Consider the following 19,665-nt stretch of genomic DNA (forward strand, 5'->3'; position numbering starts at 1 on the left):
AACACGGAAATACGAGCCCTTAGGTATACACTTCTCTCCCTTATATATATATATATATATATATATATATATATATATATATATATATATATATATATATATATATATATATATATATATATATATATATATATATATATTCTCGTACTGGCAGACTTCGTGCCTTAGGTTGTATACGAGGAACTATTGGTCAGCTACAAGCTCGTAATAAGTTCACATGTTACGCGAGGCCACACAGGCTCATATAAGAGTGTGCCACACTAGCTGCCATGGCTACAGATGGCACTGACTGACACTCCCACATTTAAATTCACATATCTACCCAATCAAAAGTGGCTGGGAGGGTAGCCGCCGTGGTAGCTCAGTGGTAGAGAATCGAACACGTCATTCGAAAGTCGAAGGTTCGGTTTATGCCCCCAACCAGTTACCTTTTCACCCACTTTTCTTTCTTCACATTTACCTTACAGTTTGGTCTAATCCCCTATACTTTCCTTGGCATTATTCTCTGTTAGATTTCATTGATATATTGTCAAAACACGGAAAACCAAGCCTTGAAGTATCCACTTCTTTCCTAATATATATATATATATATATATATATATATATATATATATAAGGGAAAGAAGTGTATACCTAAGGGCTCGTTTTTCCGTGTTTTAACACAATATTAATGAGATATAACAGACAGTAATGCCAAGGAATGTACAGGGGAAGTTATTAGAACCAATGGAATGTAAATAAGAAGAAAGAAAAGTGGATGAAAAAATTACCAACTGTGAGCAGGAATCGAATATATATATATATATATATATCATTTTCCTCTCGCATCATACCTATTGTAGTTCCACAGTCACCTGTTTTCATCACCGCTGCATTCCTGTTACCTTTAGTCGTCACGTATATTTCGTGTTCCCTTAGGTACTCGGTCCCATTGCTTATCCGTACACCCAGATATTTGTATTTATCTGTTATCTCTAGTGTGACCTCCTGTATTCTAAGCTCACTACCTTCATTATCATTAAAAATCATGACTGCTGATTTTTCCTTACTGAATCTGAAATCTAACCTATCTCCATCATTACCGCAGATGTCCACCTATTTCTGCAAATCTTCCTTGTTGTCGGCCATTAGCACCATATCATCTGCGTACATCAACGTTGGTAGTGCCTGTGCAATGAGTTTTCCTTGTTTGACGAAAGAGAGATTGAAGCCCAGATCACTTCCCTCTAATTTGGCCTTAAAGCCTGCTTAGACTTCGGGCCTAATGTCTTTATCAGCATAATTGGAATGCCATCTGGGCCTGTTGATGTACAACTAGGAACCCTCTTTCCAACTCTTTCGCACTCTCGCTGTGAAAATGGAGCCACTTGACTCATCCTTTTCTATTGTGGTGCATAAAGCACTTTGTTGAAATTTTTCTGGCACCCTTCTTGTTATATATTCAATAGCTTCGTCTCCTCCTAGCCTAGCACCTTGAGCTGTAGTTATAAACCTCCATTCTAGGCTAGTTTCTAGGCTCAAGGGGTTTGATGGTTCCGAAATTTCGCAGCTGCCTTTCTGTTTTTATATGTACTGCCAGCCACTGAGCTGTTTTTCTTTTAATATTTTCATTGATCATAAGGGATGCATCTTTTCTACAGCTTAGAAAGATTTCCCATCTTGCTTCAACCTCATCTGCCGGTTCAGCCCGCTGCTTAGCATGTCTATGTCCCCCAGAGGCTTCCTGACGTTTTGCTATGGCTCGTCATCCCACCAACTCTTGGGTTTGGGTCTTCTTTTCCGGGGCGACTTGTCACGCGTCCTAGCAAGCTCTAGCCAGAACAGTCTAATTAGATTCGTGCATGTCCACACTGTTTTAATATCCTCCGTGATTACTTTGTCAATTTGTTTAGTGGCTATTTCAATTTGCCGTTTTGAAGAAAAATTTTCCTGTAGGTGCTCATCTTGACTCCTTCCCACTTTCACTGATCTTCCGTAACTAAGCTTGATACACTTATGATCACTACCCCGAATTCTGGAGCCAAATTCGTCTATGTGCACCCCCCTGACCCTATCGTACATCCTGTGACATCAGTGCAATATCGTCGACCGAAGCCTTCCTACCTCCTATGTTATTTGCCCTTCACACTTCTGGTCTTGGTACTGTTGCAAATGATCAAATCATGCCTTTCACACATATGCATGCTCATTTTGCCTCTATTAGGTCGGTATACTTATGTGCCCATTCATACCTCCTAGTATAATTATCTCGCACTCTTCTCCTAAATCCTCAATGTCCTTTAATGTACACACTACCATTGTCTGGTTTTCCTCTCGCATTTTCTCCCGTCCACAAGTACACTAAACCAAGGAGTGTCATTTGCCGTGCCACTTCTTTTAGCCATAAATGTTCCATGCACTCCTGCTTTACCCTTTGCCAGTCTGTACTTTTATGAATGCCCCAATACCATCCTTTCTGCTACCTTTTGTTCTATTACCAATATTCCCACGCGTAATCCGGAGTGTTAGAAGGTTGTTACAGATCGCCAAGATTCGTTTCTACAAAACAAAATATTAGGAAACTATGCTGCGCGCAGGTGCACTTTAGCAACGTCTGCACATGCCCGAATATTGTCTGACACTATACAGTGCGTTATAACGTCTATCTTATTACTCACCTTTGCCACACCAAAATCACCACCAATGACAGAAGTGGCTAACCACATTCCACTAAGGCCCACGCGTCACCCCAGAACTGCTGCAGAAATTGACACCTTGGCTCCTCCTCGACAGCCGACAAGTTCCACAATGCACTCAGCCACGCGAAAATCTCAGTGCATCACTGCTCGACACGTTTCCGCATCGCATTATGTTCGATGCACGCTCAAAAGACATGACCAGAACTCGACAGGGACGCATTCTTTATTTCAGGAATCAAAAGCACTCGTGCAATCTCTCTCATGAGCACAATACCTGACGTACCTCCTCGGTCGATTTGCCAAGCCCAATTGCCATAAACAGATCGGCAGAAGTGAAGACAACATACCCATCCCAAAAGCGACATGCACCGACGTTCCCAATGTTCCTGCTTCGGCGACTAGCGGCCCGAGCTCGAAAGGTTTAGCACTCATCGATGATGAAGTCCCGTGTCTCGCCATCTACAAAAAAAAACTGTCTGCACAGCGTGCATCGACACCAGACTGGGCGCGCCAATATACCAGCAATTCAATATATGCAACTAAGCGATACGAAACATTGCAGCAACTGCTCTCATTCGACGCTCAGTAAGGAATGCCTGCGGCAAGACCTCGCGATGGCACTGCCAAGATCAAGGCTAAGCTGGAACAAGGTCGGGTAGCAATACACCATGCAAATGTTTGGCAAGACACTACCATTCTCAGAGAGGAAACTGAAATACTAGAGTTACTGTAAATGCTTTCAACGGGAGCAGTGTTGCGCATAGGCCCGCCATTATGGTCAACTGTTGTGCAGTGAAGCCACTTTCACGCACGCAGGGGCGCGATGTTCCGGCGAGGGCGACATGCCGCAGACTTGCTCGTAAGCACGCGCTGAGCAAGATTACACTTTAATAGCGAACATACCTAATCACGTCCACGGACAGAACGAATCGTACAGCAACAATTTTAAAGCATTTGGCAAATCACGGGGGCCGTCACGGCATGGGGAAAGGCTCTTACGCTAAACTGAATATGCCGTAAAGGAACTAGGTGAGAATTAGGGTGAATCGAATGCCCATTAGGCGAGAGAGTTAAGTGTGAACTAAGCGACTGCAATGCTAGGTTGATTCGAAGATGCCGTGAAGGGAGGGTTCAAAGCCTCTAGTGAAGATGTATATCTGTAGACTGTTACAACAGTGAAGGGAGGGTTCAAAACCTCTAGTGAAGATGTATATCTGTAGACTGTCACAACAAGTGCGTCAACTTTTCCATTCACGTACCCAGAGAATGTTACAGCTAAGGCCGATCCCACCACTACTGTTTTCTGATGCACGCTATGATGTGACAGCTCGAAAGTTCTCTTGCTACCTCGCGGGACCGTGCAACGAAAAAATGCTGCGATTAGTTTCCCCATGCTCACGACCTTCGCTCGCCTGGCCGAAAGGCACGAACTGTTCAAACTTCAAGAAGGCATGACCGACTATGAGGTAGTTGCATTTTGGTGGTAACAGTGACCATGACTAGAAGCCCATCGCGCACAGTTACTCTGGCGACCACTCGCATAGCGACGTTCGCGTGAACAATCGTTCAGTTATTTCACTGTCCGAAAACACGTTGACGATGGAACAAACGGAAACGCCATCGCGTTCGTCAAGCTGGCTTCGCCGCGGCGACTTCCCCACACGACGGCGCTCGCCGAACAGCAGCGCAAGTAGTTATGCGCAACTCTGCTACCTGCGGTAGCATATACAAGGACACTCGCTCTGCTGCGATAAATTCTAAAGCCACTGTTCTCGCACACAAGGCGTGTTCAAGTAAGACAGGTGAAGTGACCTCTCATCAAAAGAAAAAAAAAAAGCGTCACTTCCCACCCTCGAATTCACCTCTCTACTAATTCAAAGGAAACACCACACGAGGACAGGCATCCTCTGCCATCACCCCCTCATTCGGTACGCAAGAACCCAGCTGAGCACAAATACCATACGCAGCACTCGCAAGCCAGCGGCTCACAAGCAAGGGCAAAATTGTAAAAGCCCCCCCCCCCCCCCCCGAAAAAAAAAAAAAACCACTCGGACCTTTTATGAAATGTGCGTTGACGGTTTCACTAGCAGTCTGGTTGCATGTATACCTCGACATGATTAATAAATCATGTAGAGGTATACATAATAATTTTAGATATAGTTCAAGGAAGACCATAAAGCCAAAGGAATAGCTTAACCTGTGCACTATCTACTACGGCAAGTGCACATTTAAGTAAAAGCAAAAAAAGAAAACATTGCACTTATGAAGATAACATCGGAACAAAACTGCACTTTCAAAGCACGTAAGCTATCCACATTAACCTCTGCATCTGAAGATGTTATCGAGCAATTACAGAGCACACTTGAGAGCATATAATTTAAGAATGCCTCACAGTGGCGAGGTGAAGCCATGCAAGGAATATTCGCTGCATCGTAACCCATCACCCACTTCATGCTTTATGGCGATCCGAACAGAGGCCATACAAGACAATAAAATAACACTTCCCCACCCCTTGATTCGTTTATAGAGTATCCATACGACACTGAGGCCTCACATTCGCAATTATTGCCTCTCGTGCTGGTACAAATAGTCACCAAAATACTATATCCCCCAAAACAGATTATGACTCGTAATTGATGCATTGAAACTGCCAATAAAGGACGTAGACAAAATGCCAATCTACATCTAAATATGGAATTAAGATCACAGTACATAGCAAAATTGAAGTACTTACTCAGAAGTTTACATGTACTGCAGAAAGCCAGAAGTACTTTGCCATCAGGAAAAAAAAGGTGTGGAAATTGCAACATGTACTTAGATTAAAGTAGCTATGTTGCATCGGAGCGAAGACAAAACATGAAATACAGCATTAACTTTGTAAGCAGTGTGAAACGCCAATGCTGTTAATGTGAAGCCACTGTGTGACAAGGGCCATCCATCTTGGTTCATTCTCAAGGAAGAGCAGACAAGGAGCAGCTGCAAATCTATAAACGTTTTGATTACGACAAAACAGCGAAGTGTAGGTAAAGAGCGTTACCACTAGCAAGACGCAGGCAACACAAAGTAATTTGGATAATTAAGCTATTTTGAAAACAGAACAATGCCCACAAAACAAATGTTAGTATGTTGCATCGAAATTTAAAACCATTAGGGATAAGCGAAGCAATCTCCATTTCAAGTTTTCACCAAGATCTAATTAAGCTTTTACGCAGAAAAGATTAAAATGAACATGTAACAGGCTGCCTCGCTCTCTCCTTGGCTGCTAAGCTCCTTTGTCACCTACAAAGCACACTCAGACAAGTTGGAAATTGTACAGAAACACCAATGCAGCGGTTTTGCCAAAGATCACTTGCAATGTAAGCATGACACGACATCTTGCAAAGAAAGGCTCCAACCTTATCCTCAATAGTTGTAAATGAAGTCGCACCTGGTCTACTATCCTCAACATGCATACATGCTAATGCACATATGATAACGCAGATATAACACCTACTCAAGGACACGTTGCTCGGTAAAGATCAGAGCTGAAGCTGACCAACAGGGAACACTCGTACCAACTTGAAGAATATGAAAAATGAAGCATTTCCTTATGCCAGAATTAAAAACGGCAGACATTGCACCTGTGAATGTGAGATAACTGTGAGAGAGACCTGCGGACCAGAGATAACTAAGCATCGCACATCCACACAAAAAAAGACCCTGTGACAATATAGCTGCTCCAACTTTCAAACCCCATAGCCGGTGCACTAGAAATTCTTTTAAGGTATGCTGGAAAAATATTTCCTATAGTAGTCATCACACACATTTCAAAATTATATACTAGTGCAAGTAATACAAGTCCTATCATACAAATAAAAATGATGTACCTGATGGGAAAATGCTGTAAAGTTGCTGTAGTTCTAGAAAGGGCAATTGCCTTTTTGTGCTGATTGCAAAAACTAAGCCCAATTCTCTACATCTTGCTTCCTAAGGATGGTAAACATGACCAGCACTTTGCACAACTTTATCCATTCTCCCATTATTCAAAACTGTATACAGGGGTGAGCAACAGTTACACTTTTCTGCTAGCATTGGCATGTACTACACAATACTCCTGGGAACGCTAAGCCAACAGAAACATCTAGACTAAATGGTCCTGCCCACCCCCACTACATAAGCCTCACTTTAGAGGGCGAGCACATTGAAATTCCTCTAGCAAACATCACTCCACTTGATAGCTATACACCAACCCCTTCCCACCTGCCCAGATTGTTTCCCTTATCAAGGCATTAAAATGTCCAATTCAAACTTTATGGGGACTGTAAAAGCGTTAAATTAGTGGCCAGGCACTAAAATTTGCTAACATTACACCACACTGTACAGGCAAAACTGAAAGCCATCTTGAACTAGGCACTACTATATGTTTGAGGCAGATCATTACGATTATTAAATGTACGACACTTTCAACAACAGAAGTATCTCATCAGTCAACGGTACGTCAAAAACACCTGCATGCACACGAGCCGCGAGCCTATACGATACTGTTTATGCTCCAAAATATGCTTTACATGTTATATACAGTTAATGCAATCAAAATTGAAAGTAATCAGGATATTACAGAGTGTTCTTTGGACTGGAATCAATTCAACAATCAGTACTTTTCATTAGCAAGTGTTTCTTGTGTCACGACCCCATAAGTGCTAGCTTGCCCAACAGCTGCAGCACAGCATCCAAAATATCTGGCGAGAAATGAAGCTTTCATTCTTCTGCAACTTGCATTGGGGTCTGCAACGAATTGTGATCACAACGGCCAGACCTCTGCACGGAGCAACAAAAATTAAAGCTCCCAGTTCAAAATAATTGTGGTTGCCAGCCAAGAAAGACCCAGGGTTATGCCTGGGGCACAGTGCAAGTTCAACTTACCAAGTTTTTACTGTACAACTAGCACAGCCAAGCTTTCAGATATGTTTAGTAAGGCTGGAGACAAAATCCTAGATATGCTAAATCGGCAGCGTGCACTGGTTGTATGCTCGGTGGCTTTCCTTGCATGCTACATTTTGAACTGAAATAAGTTAAAATGAATTCGCTAAAGCATGTCGAGGTCATCCTAGGTCAATCTGAGTAAAAGCCACACATGAAAATGTCAGCAAAATAAATTGCTGTATAAAATTACCTTGCAGTGAAGCCATGGGGCATTCAAACAATTTGCAGTCTTTCATGTGCACGATGCAACTGCTAAAGCACAGAAATAAAGGAATTTTTCCTTTCAGCCACAACCCTTCCTTTGACATATAGAATGCCAACTAGCCCACTCCTCACATTTTAAACTTGATGGTGTAGCCTTTCAGGAACACCAGTGAGACAATAGACAATATTCATGGTATTGAATATGATTAAATTCTGTTCTTTAGAAAAAAGCAAGAGCTTCACATCAACAGAGCTAACTAAAACGTACAAGCTGTTAGACAGGCTAGTTTTATGACACCACGCAAGACACAACAGAAGAAGCCTAAATATGCATACAAACAAATTTGATACTTCTAGTACTCTGAAGGTCAAATTACTGAAGGCATTTCTTATTTTATTCACATGAAAACAGTGCCAATAACGAGGGACAAGAAAAGGAGGAGACAGACAGCGGCACAGTTTGTCTCCTTTTCTTGTCACTCGTTATTGGAGCAGTTTTTATGTCAATAAGGTCGTACCAACTCGCCCAAGCAACCACGTTAGCCATTGCCGATTGATATGTGGGGGTTTAAGATCCCAAAACCACCATAGGATTATGAGAAACGCTGCAGTGGAAGGCTCTGGAAATTTCGACCACTGAATGCATTTCTACACAAACCTGTATTTCTGGACTTCCCGATGCTTTGACAAATACTTGTGCCACACAGACAAAATTCATGTCATTCTTTGATAGAGTTACCAGACATCCCAATGCCAGGTGACCTGATATGTTGTGGAGCTATGAAGTGGCATAGTGAAAAAAATTAAGCATGCATAGTATAAATCCAACCCTGTGACCAAAAATGTAGGAATAAGCACACTATGCTATTATTACATTAGTGTTTATAGCTCTTTCGTATGATGCTGCAAACAACCACAGCAGCAGCTGCCACTGCATGCTGAATATAAAGTATACACTACAATCCTAAGCGGCATGGTGCCTGTCATCTTAAATCCATCACAATACTAAACATAGCTGTCAGAAGTCTTGTTAGAAACCTGTCCCCGTTACTTCAAATATACTGTGCTACATAAGCTAGCAGATTCATGACCTATTCTACAGTACAAGTATCAACAAGCAGCTAAAGTCGAAAATGACAGTAAGGCAAAAGACAGTTTTCCCTTACAGCATTACTGAACTACTCAACTATCAAGCCAGTAGGAAATGATGCCATCATCTGTACCGTCTAGGACAGGTATATTGCAGCGATTATCGCAGCACATTTTACATGTGCTAGAAAGACACTAGACAATGAAGTCTGATGAAGCTTTAGTCGCCTTACTGATGAAGCTTTAGTCGCTTTAGTGGCCTTACACGGCCATTTGATAGAGAGAATGTATACAGTCGATCCCAGTAGCAAACTGGAACTGGCAGCCAGAATTAAGAACTGCATTCCCGTTAACACCTTCTGCTTTAAAGGGCCAGTAAATAACTTTGGGGTCCAAAAATTGTAACAGAGAAATACGCTCAATTTCGCTATGTGAACATGCTAAATCAAGAATTTTGGAAATGCAAGCTAGAGTTAGAAAATTTCAAATGTTAGAACATCGGTTTCAGCTGGTAAAGTTTTTGCGCAGCCTCACCACCCTTGTCCGCACAGAGATGAAGGTGTAGCTCTTCACGACCCCGCCTCCCACGGAAACATGACACGTCAGCAACACGTCATTGGCATGCAGCCAACGACAGAGAAGGGCTTCTTTCACATAAGCACGTGTCATATATAATGGCATGTGGAGAAAGTTGTGAGGAGCACCCTTTCCCTAGTGGTAAAGTAGCGAGATGCCTCGTCATCCCCGAGGCTTCTGTTTTGACAATGTGTTTCTTTAATCTTTGGCTCTACAAAGCTGCAGAGGGCAGCAAAGTAAAATGAGGATTGCGTGACTGACACTGCATCACTGTAGGGCAAAGGCACTGTTTTGTAGTACAAAGAATCAATCAACAAGCTCAGTGCCAAGTCAACTTGCACATGGTCTACCGTTAAAGGGAACACTGGAGCAAGTGTCGTCTGCTCAGTGCCACCGTCTGCTGGCGGCAACTAGTTTCGCACAGGATCAGCGAGTGCTATGAGCGGCACTCGTTTGTCGTCTGGTACAGTGAGCCGCTCTTCAGATCTATAATCAGATAAACATAACCCGACACATGAGCTAGATGGCCGTCTTTCGTTTGCCTCTCGTTAGATGAAGAATCGCCCACTTTGAGAAAGTTTTCGGGTGGCTTCAGTTAAAGGCACTTGTAAATGCTTTGTTGAGCTTACGCACATTAGCGTCTCAAATCTGCATTATTGTACAGCAAATACGCGCTCCAAAAGTTAAAATATTATAATTCTCCTACAAAATGACATCTGTAAAGAAGTCATGCTTCTGTTATCCAAAGATATCAATGAGGTAGTATTTTACATATCCTAGTTTCTTTTGAGCTTTGCCCAAGCTTTCCATCCGAGCGTGGCCATGCAGCCTGCGGACAAATTTGAAAGCAGGAGGACGGCGGCCTTCACGACAAGCTGAAGCGCGTTCGGAACTGTAGTAAACATCAAACGAGCTACTGATCTGGCCCGAAACTAGTTGCCGCAGCGGGCCGGTGGTGGCGCCGAGTTAACGACACTCCTTCCGGTGTTCCCTTTAACAGTCTGTGTCACTGCGCGTATGCAGGGATTGGTCAAGCACAGGAGTTTTTCTTTGAAATGAGGGTCTGTGCGGCACTGTAGTAATGCAGAAAATGCAACTGCGACAGTTCATTCCACGAATTCACGGAACCTGTTTATTGGCCCTTTATTATTCGCTTGCTGCCCACAACAACAGACACTGGCCAAAAGAGCCATGCCTGAAAACAGCCCACACTTGCTCAGGGCTGGGGCAAATGTAAACAGTTACTTAAAGGAGTGAAGAGGTTCCTGATTTTCTTCCCCACTGAACTGTCCTGGCTTGCTATTGCAACATTTTTTTTTTTAACACCTTCCAGTTTTTTTGTTTAACACCTTCCTCTTAAGCCTAGTGGTGCACCTGCAGTGTTCCCTGCCATCCCGAAGAGATGCTCAACTTCTGCGGTACACAATTTCAATATAAATATTTCGTAAGTAACCCGTATAAAAACAGTTAAAAGTAGAGGTTCGACTGTATACACAACAGTTTTTTTTAAGAACACCTACACCAAGCGGACAATTGACAATGCTGCTCAACGAGACTCAACATCTATGAACTTGTATGGAGAATGTCAATACAATCATAACTACTCAGTGATGTCCCGTACATTCAATCATAACTACTCAGTGATGTCCCGTACAGAGAATTTTCCTCTTTTTTTTTTTTGGGGGGGGGGGGGGGGGGAATTTTCACCTGTCACATTGAGCCAAAGGGGAATCTTCGCGATATTGCAGGGAATATCAGGAATAGTTTAATTCTCCTATGACGACCAATAATTAGTGGCGACAGTGCGCCTTCATCTGCTGCGATCTGTTCTGGCGCATGCACCACGCAAGCCTGGCTATTTTCGAAAACTAGCTATGGAAGGACGACGCAAGATTGACGAGGCAAGGAAGGCAGGAAGGTTGTCTACACCGTGGATAATTGCCCAGCCCACGGTCAGGTCGAAAGACTTCAAGCCATCACCCTGGAGTCCTTGCCAGCCAATGCAATGGCAGTGATCCAGCCGATGGATCAAGGGGTTATTCAGAACATTGAAGTTCATTACCACAGACAATTGCTGCATCCGATGCTGCTTAGAGCAGGCAGCGGGAAATGCTATAGCATAGATATATTGGTAGCCATACATATTTTAGCTTGTGCCTGGGAGCAAGTGAAGGCAACAACAATACACAGATTCTTTCATAATGCTGGCTTTCAAGTGCAAGAAACAGTACCTGATAAAGAAAGCCCTGCTGATACCAATATTGAGGCAGTATTCAGTGAGGTCAACCCCTTTCGCGCTGAAGGACTGCGAATCAATTAAAATGTTCGAACCTGTCGTGAAAAGACTGTCGAAAAAATTATTGCCAAAGTGCAAGATGAGGATCAACCTTCCGCAATGAATGTTATGACAACATTGCCAGTGCAGTGGTGCCACCAGACCAATAGAAGCTGTTGAACAATCGCAGCACTATTTTGAGCATGAGGCTAGTCCAGAATTTCTGGCTAATTTGTCAGGCATGGGTGCATACCTTGTGAAAAAAACAACTCAAGCTTGCAAACAAACCACCCTTCACTCCTTTTTCTCCTCATCCTCATGGGAAAGGTGAGGTTTGTTTTTTGCTTAAATGACACTTCTTACAAATGGAACAGTTTTATGGATCTCCTTCGAGTTCCGTTTAAGAGGAGTCGACTGTATGTGTGCGCATGAATGGGGGCAGAAATCGGCACTGTTGTGCAGGGAAATGTGCTGGGAATTTTATCAACGTTTGCAGGGGGAAATCCCCAAAATAGGGAATTTTCATGCCTCTGAACGCAAATTCTTCGGCGTAGTAGGGAACATCACTGACTGTACTTGAACCATGACTAACTATAACCTGCTCTATAATGATAAGCACTGAAGTTGATATGATTAAAAGATTTACTTAAAATAAGACAACAGCTGAAATAGCATCCATTCTGTTCATCGCATTTAAATTGCATAGCAGAAAGATACTGACCGTTAAATTATTAACTCTTGAACACTTCACAGCCACCTTTGAATTTACTTTTGAAAAAACGGGAACTTCAAAAACAACAAAAAAGAATGCATATATCAATTTTGTGCTAAACGTATTGCACAATACTGACATTAGGACGGCCACCCACAAAACTAAACACCCATTGAGAAAAGGTATTCAATAGAAACTGTGTCTGTGAAAGATGGCGGAAGCAGACGAAAAATTGCAACAGATCATTAGGATAAGGTAATAAAGCAATTCACGAAGAAAAAGGGAAAAGACTTTCACTGAACCCACGCAAAAATTGCAACAGTTTTAAGCACAGTACCTCAACTAATGCACTGCATTGATGGGCAAAACAATATGAAGCACTGCACTTCATTCAGAACAGGGCCAAGAATTCACGCAAAAGCTCTCGACGAAATTTGTTCATGATTATTAAGTGCACTACCTTAGAATTTGCTGCACTGAATGGAGAAATACGCAAATAGCACTTCAAAAAGGTATTCAGATGCATCAAAGAGCAGTCACGTTAGCAGCAATGGCACGCAGGTAGAAAAAAAATATATATATATATATATATATGATCACAGACGGCAGAGCAGTGGCCCAGGAGGGGACGTATCACCTGATTGTGCTATTTTGCGAGGGTTCCTTGCGAAGGAGAAGAGTGAATGGCACCCCCTAGAACATAAAGACGGGAAAACGTGAATGCAAGCCGCATCAGAATGAGAAGAGCAAAGTGCCTGCCATGAAGAATTTGCATCCAACGGAGTTCATTCGCAAATAAATTGCCCCATTGCCCCCAAAGTTCGTTTGCAAAATCCTACCACCTCTCCCCCCATGACAGAAGATGTTTCAGAGAAACATGGACCAAAAGCCCAACCTACCAGATTACTGTCACTACAAAAAAGAGGCCTTATTACCCACAATAAATCACACAGATGTGCACCTATATAAAATGTCTGGTGAAAACCGGTCTGTACTGCACACATGAGTTATCTTTGCAGTTTCAGCATTAGAATATAAAGTCGGCCGCATATGTAAGTTGCCGCCTTCCCACTTCCATGCCCATACCCCAAAAAACAGCACACACACATGCACACACTGCTGCAGAGAAAAAAGCACTTCTCACATAGAAGTTTATTCCACAGAGTACAAAAAATGAGAACAGGAGCATAAGAAAGGTCAAAAACAAAAACCCCAATGGCCATTCTAGTTACATGACAATTGAATGCGAGATGGCGCAGAGAGTATGATCTGTACAATAAAACTGTGCGAATAGGTAATGAACAAGACGATGGCCTAACTATTGTGTTGCCTCAAGAAAAAAACAAATGTTACTGGACAATCAGAATAATTGTGAGCATTAAGAAAAAATATTTATGACAGGTTAGATGTGAATTTAATGTGCACGTGTAGTGTTACACAATAATACTTTGTCTGCACAGAGAGACCGTCGAAAGAAGCCACTTGCCCTTCCAGAGCAGCATGTCGGAATGTGTCTGCCGCTGTGTTGCCCCCCTACAAGCCAACCTGCTCTCCGGCGCCCAAATTTTAGGATACCCACCGCAATCAAGGAGAGAACTAAAAACAAATGAGGCCATTGGAGCTGTGCACTAAGGGTGTGGTGAAGAGCAGAATAAAGCAATCCAGCAGCAAAGGAGGATGCCAATTTCTTGATAGCAAGGTTTTCTTTTATGATATTTTATCACTTTCAAGGGCCTGCTCTGCATTGTGCAATACCGCCCCGGAGTGTGCACAAGCATCAAGATCATGATCATCAAGAGGACCAAGGGCAAGAGGGTAGTAGTAGCACACTTCTAGGGCAGACAGCTCAAAATCTGCAAGAGACACAAGGGGGGAGAAAAAAAAACACAACACACAAGATAACCTGAGTGGTGTACACCTTTAACCATGCTTTTGGAGCAAAAGAGGGCAAACTAGACTCACCTGAAGTGCACCGCCACTTCATATTTCATTTGTTAACAAAAGGCACTTCAATCTTCTATCTAAACATGCACTGCAATAACAACTACGTGCCAAGTGATCTCAACAATATCTTAGGCTCTGCTCATGAAGGGGGGACACCCATTCTGAAAACTGCTTCAGGCGCTGTTAATGCGAAAGAGCATTAAAAATACTGCCGATAAAAATGACAATCCAGCATTTTTTTGTTCTCTTTTTCTGGACACCCAATACAGTACACTCGCAGTAAACAGAACCTGAAGGGACCGGGAAAATATGTTCCATTCAACAGGAGTTCCGTTTACTGAGAGGTGAACATGAGTGTAGAATACAAGCTGGAAACCAAGCATTGCAGAGGCAAAGTTTCGTTTAGCATTTCAGTTTACAGAGAGTCTACTACATACCTTATAACATACCTTGGTACATACCTTATGAATACAAATTTTAGAAAGCCAGACAAATAATTCAAATGAAGTTTAGCTGCATATATATATATATGCGGCGCTTCGTCATTTTCGTCTTCCTCACCTTCTGGCTCTTCAGCATCGGGCTGCGCACCGGCTACTTGAGCGATAATGTCCTCATCAGTCAGGGCACTACACACCGATGCACTGGTGTCAACTTCAACATAATCAACAAAACGTACGCCCCGAAGAGTGTCACGCAATGCCACTGGCATGAGCTCCTCAGCCCCATCCACGTCGACGTCACAACTATCCTGCGCACTTCCAGCTGCGAATACACTGTGGCGGAAACAGTTTGCCATTGTGGTCGCGGTCACCTGTTCCCATGCGCGCACCAACATGTGCATGGCATGAACGAACAACATGCTCGAGGAACAAAGTCACGCTGCCGGGAGCGGCCTAGGACTGCTAGGACTACTCCGCCGGCTCCTCAGCGTCCCGTGGGTCTCGCGTACAAGTAGCGCCAGGCGCTGAGATAGCGGGAAGGCTACGTAAAAAAAAATTGCTTTCTGGATTTTGGAGGCCATACTTTGCTCGCCCTTTGCTCGGAGGCCACTGGAAGCTCGAAAAAACTGGTCGTGCCACCTATCGTTCGACCGTGAAAGCTTCCACTAGTGTTTGACGATGATGACGCTCGGCGGCGCGCGCTTCGAATTATCCGTAGAGGCAGCAATTTCTGTTCGAAATAACGAATAGTTTTACACATGGTCTCCTATGCACTGCGGACCGGACTGCGGCGACCATTTCGAATTATCCAAAATTTCAAATTAATGAGGCGTGAATTAACGAGCTTTCACTGTATTGCCATCGGCGTTTCCAAAATGGCCGCCCCCTACGTGCTTCGGCATGGCGCGTCGGCCATTTCTGCCTATCGTGTCGGCCATTTCTGCCAATGTGTTTCCCATGTGCGGCACTTCGTACGTGCGCTGAGGAGTTCATAATCTTGTAGTTCACTAGCATCGACGGCATGGAAGGGCCGACTCGAGAAACTCGACGAGTGCACCACGATGCCGCTTTTAAAAGAAAAGTCGTCACATGTGCCGAAACAGACGGGAATCGGGCCGCATCGCGGTCGTTCGGAATTCCCGAAACGTGCATGTGGGACTGGCGGAAACAAAAGCAGAAGATTGTCAAAGATTCATGCAAAGGCTTCAGTGGACCACAGCAGGGTCGGTTTCCGCAAATTAAAGAGCTGCTCGGCGAGTATGTGCTTTAGCAGCGAGCAGCACAGCGGCCCGTGACGGCAGAACTGCTCCAAGTGCGGGCTATGCAATTAGTCTTAGAAAAAGGTCTAATGCGGAGCCAGTTTAAAGCGAGCAGGTGCTGGCTAACTAACTTTATGAAGAGGAAAGGCTTTTCCCTCCGAAGGGGAACATGCATATGCGAAAAGTTTTGCGGAGGAGTACGATGAAAAGCTTCACAGTTTTCAGAGGTTCGTCCTAAACTTGCGGCGCAACAACGACTACTTGCTTGAGCAAATCGGGAATGCCGATCAGACGCTTCTTTACTTCGACATGCCTGGCACCACAACCGTCGAGAAGAAGGGGGCGAAGTAAGTTCGCGTGCTGACATCGGTCCACGGTAAAACTACAGTGATGGCAATGCTCTGTTACACGTCAGATGGGCACAAGCTTCGGCCATACCTCATATTTAAATGGAAGACGCTCCCGAAAGGAGTAGTTTTTTCGAGTGGTGTGATCGTGCGGGCCAGCCAGAAAAATGGGTGCTCGTTGCAATCGACATCTTACTTTTTTTTTTTTTTTCGCTGGGAATCGGGTGCGCGTTACAATCGAGGGCACGATAGAATCGAGTAAATACGGTACACAGTCGTCCTTTAAGAAAGGGAACACGCGAACGCGTGACCTGCGCTTTGCCCTATCAACCAACAGCAAAAAGAGAACGAGTGATGGCCGGCAGACAAGGGCTGCTAGATTGCACTCCCCCTCTGCTCAGGCCTGCAGTGTGTAGTCCACTGCCAACATATTAAACGTTGTGCCTGACCACGGTGCAAGCTGCAGTACTCGCTCGATATCACTTGCCGTGCGAGCGCTGAGGGAACGTAATCTAGCAGTGTTTGTCTAGCGGTCATAACTCGTTATCTTGTTTGGCCATAGATGATGCCAAAAGTAGAAATGCTTTCTTCACTTGTCGGTTGATGGTGCTGTAGGCAGCCGCCGCTGAGTGCAGGCCACGCATTTGCGTGTTCCCTTGCATAAAGGACAACAGTATACATGTTATACATGGCACCTGCTTTGACACAATGCGTAAAAAAATGAATAAATGAAGCAGTTTCTCAGCATGGGAAATTCCCCCTTTGGTGGACACAATGGAAATGGCTGTTTGGCAAGCAGAAAACAGTTGCTGCTTAGTGGACATTGTCTGCAGTTGCTTTCAGCAGCAGTGAAAACTAGCACAATTTAAAGAAAAAAACTCACCAGTGATTCCAATTACTGGGGAGCACCCCCATAGCCTGGATAGCTATAACCAGGGTACTGAGCTGTGGCAGCTGCAGCTCCACCAGGAGGAGCCCCATACGTGGGCTGACCAGCAGGAGGAGCACCTGCTGGGGGTCCTTGTTGCCCTGAATAAGGATAGCCCTGCGCTGGCGGAGGGGCACCGGCAGCCCCTGGCTGGCCTGGTGCAGCACCAGCAGCCTGACCTGGCTGCTGTTGGGCCCCTGGACCAGTACCACCCGGAGGGAAGGCACCCTGCTGCCCCTGCAGCCACACAAGCAAGATAATTAGCAAATACTGCAGCATTATTGAATCATGTGCATCACAAATAAAGTGATGCATCTAATATCAAGGCAGCTACAAGTCAATGCACAGTTTTCCCTGAGCTCAAGTAAAAGGTCAGCGCATGGTCGGCGTATCTCAGCTGGTTTAGTGAAACTCGGTCAGTTTAGTGATTCTTCACTTTATGTGCCCTGTGCTATCCGCTCCCATTGCACATCTTGTAGAATACATGCCTTCAAGTGCATGGTAGCATACATGTCGAGTTCAAGTGTTTTGCATCCAAGAGATTTCTGTACTGGGGCAGGGGAAGGCTTCCTGCTCATTTAAAAAATCCCTAAATAGAGTTGTTGAATGTCATTGCATATTCTCGTCCAGTGACTTATTTCAAGCAAAATTATGAGTTGACTCATTGGCAAAACTGCACGTACAGAACATGCCATGAAAATGACAATAACACACAAATATTTTTCTGGTTGTGTTTGCTATTCAATGGGTACTGGGAAAAAAATGTTAGTATTCGAACTTCCCAAAGACAAATCCACTCATCGTTCGATTGGCAGTGGCCCGTTCAGATTTATAATATGCTTCATCCCATAGATCTTGCATCGAAGCAAAGTTGTCCTTTCAGGCTTTGTTATGGTTGTAATTGTACTGACTTAAGAAAATGATTTAACATGAAAGTGATAGGTGTGGCAAAGGGGGTCTCACAATCATATGGTGGTTTTTGGACGTTAAACCTCACATATCTATCAGGTGTGGCAAAGGCTCAATGAATGCTATTTTGCATCTGAAACTTGAGAAAGTTCAAAAAATTAGACGCCGAAGATTTTGAGCATCCAAAATTTCAGATGTTCATGTATGGTTATGTCTATGAGACATATTTGGAACTCCTAACTCGAAAGGAGCACAACCTTGTCTGCCACATCAGTTGGGCTTCCACAGAAGTTGAAAGAAGAGGCTGGGGAAATAGCATTTTTGCCTTTCATGTCTTAAGTCAGAAACACTTTGGTTGCACCAAATCATGTACACAAATAGTATTCAGCCTCTGCATTACCTTATTTTGGCAAGACAGTGGTCACTGTTTCATAAGAATATACCCGAGAATCCTCTCCAATCTTTAATTTGCACTCGCACTTCAATATCAGAATTGACTGCACACTCAAAACTGTGCTACTCATACAGCCTACTTTAACCCTTTGTTGGACAGCGGGACATATACGTCCCACTTATTATTCCACGCTCTCGGCGCCCTAGCTCTTTGAGAGAGCTCATGCAATCACATACAAGCCACTAGCGCCATCTATTGAGTATGCTAGAACATTCTGTATGCAATTTCGTGGCGTTTCCACTAGGTGGAAGCACGCAACAAGGCAAGAAGCAGTTTTTGTTTTTTCACTTGTGCGTTGCAGTTTTTCGGTGTTTTTGTGAGGTTCTTTCAAGCAAGAAAAAAATGTCTGGTGAGTAAATCTTGTCTTTCTTGCACTTCAGTAACCACTTACAAACAACTAGCAGGTATATTTTGTGATGTTTAGCAGTGCATAGATAAACGGAACCTGTTTTACGAATAGTAGTGGGAATCACCTGTTCCACGTTAGGCTTAGCGTTGCGCAGCAATAGCGTGGGGGCAGCTCGGTCCATACTGATTGCTTCTTTTCTTTTTTTATTAAGATAACAAGAAACGTCTCACTGCTGAAGAAGCACTTGAATTATTCTGGAGCTTGCCAGAGAACTCTAACAACAGTGATGATGAAGAGTTCGAAAGCAGTGAAGATGAAGTTTGGGATCTACCACCCGATGAGTCCAGCGAGAACGAGAGTGATGTTGAAAACGCTCCCCCCGCTTCGTCGAGCATGCTGAAGAAAAGACGGCGTCCACCATATGCAGGCAAAAGAAAGAAAAAAGGGAAAAGTGCTGTTTCGAAAGCCGACACTGAAAATGATTCAGAAGGACCTCAGTGGGATACATCGACTGTTTGTATGCCTACGCCTACGAA

At 43.9% G+C, this 19,665-nt stretch overlaps 1 protein-coding gene across 8 annotated transcripts in view; it reads right to left on the reverse strand.

The window, feature by feature from the left end:
* Window positions 1-2,999: 2,999 nt before the first annotated feature.
* Psi (P-element somatic inhibitor) overlaps window positions 3,000-19,665 on the reverse strand; it is a 124,579-nt gene continuing 107,913 nt past the window's right edge. For 5 of the 8 annotated variants that reach the window (XM_037413385.2, XM_075880011.1, XM_037413384.2 and 2 more), the window contains 2 exons: window positions 17,373-17,654; window positions 13,617-14,349 (listed from right to left, as the gene is read on the reverse strand). In XM_037413385.2, the coding sequence (XP_037269282.2) occupies window positions 17,385-17,654 (270 nt within the window). In that variant the 3' untranslated portion in view covers window positions 13,617-14,349; window positions 17,373-17,384. Of the gene's footprint in view, window positions 3,138-13,088; window positions 13,190-13,616; window positions 14,350-17,372; window positions 17,655-19,665 lie in introns of those variants that run through there. The other 3 variants (XM_037413383.2, XM_037413381.2, XM_075880009.1) reach the window with 2 other exon arrangements.

This window comes from Rhipicephalus microplus, chromosome X (genome assembly GCF_043290135.1).
Source record: "Rhipicephalus microplus isolate Deutch F79 chromosome X, USDA_Rmic, whole genome shotgun sequence".
In the NCBI taxonomy this organism is placed as follows: domain Eukaryota; kingdom Metazoa; phylum Arthropoda; class Arachnida; order Ixodida; family Ixodidae; genus Rhipicephalus; species Rhipicephalus microplus.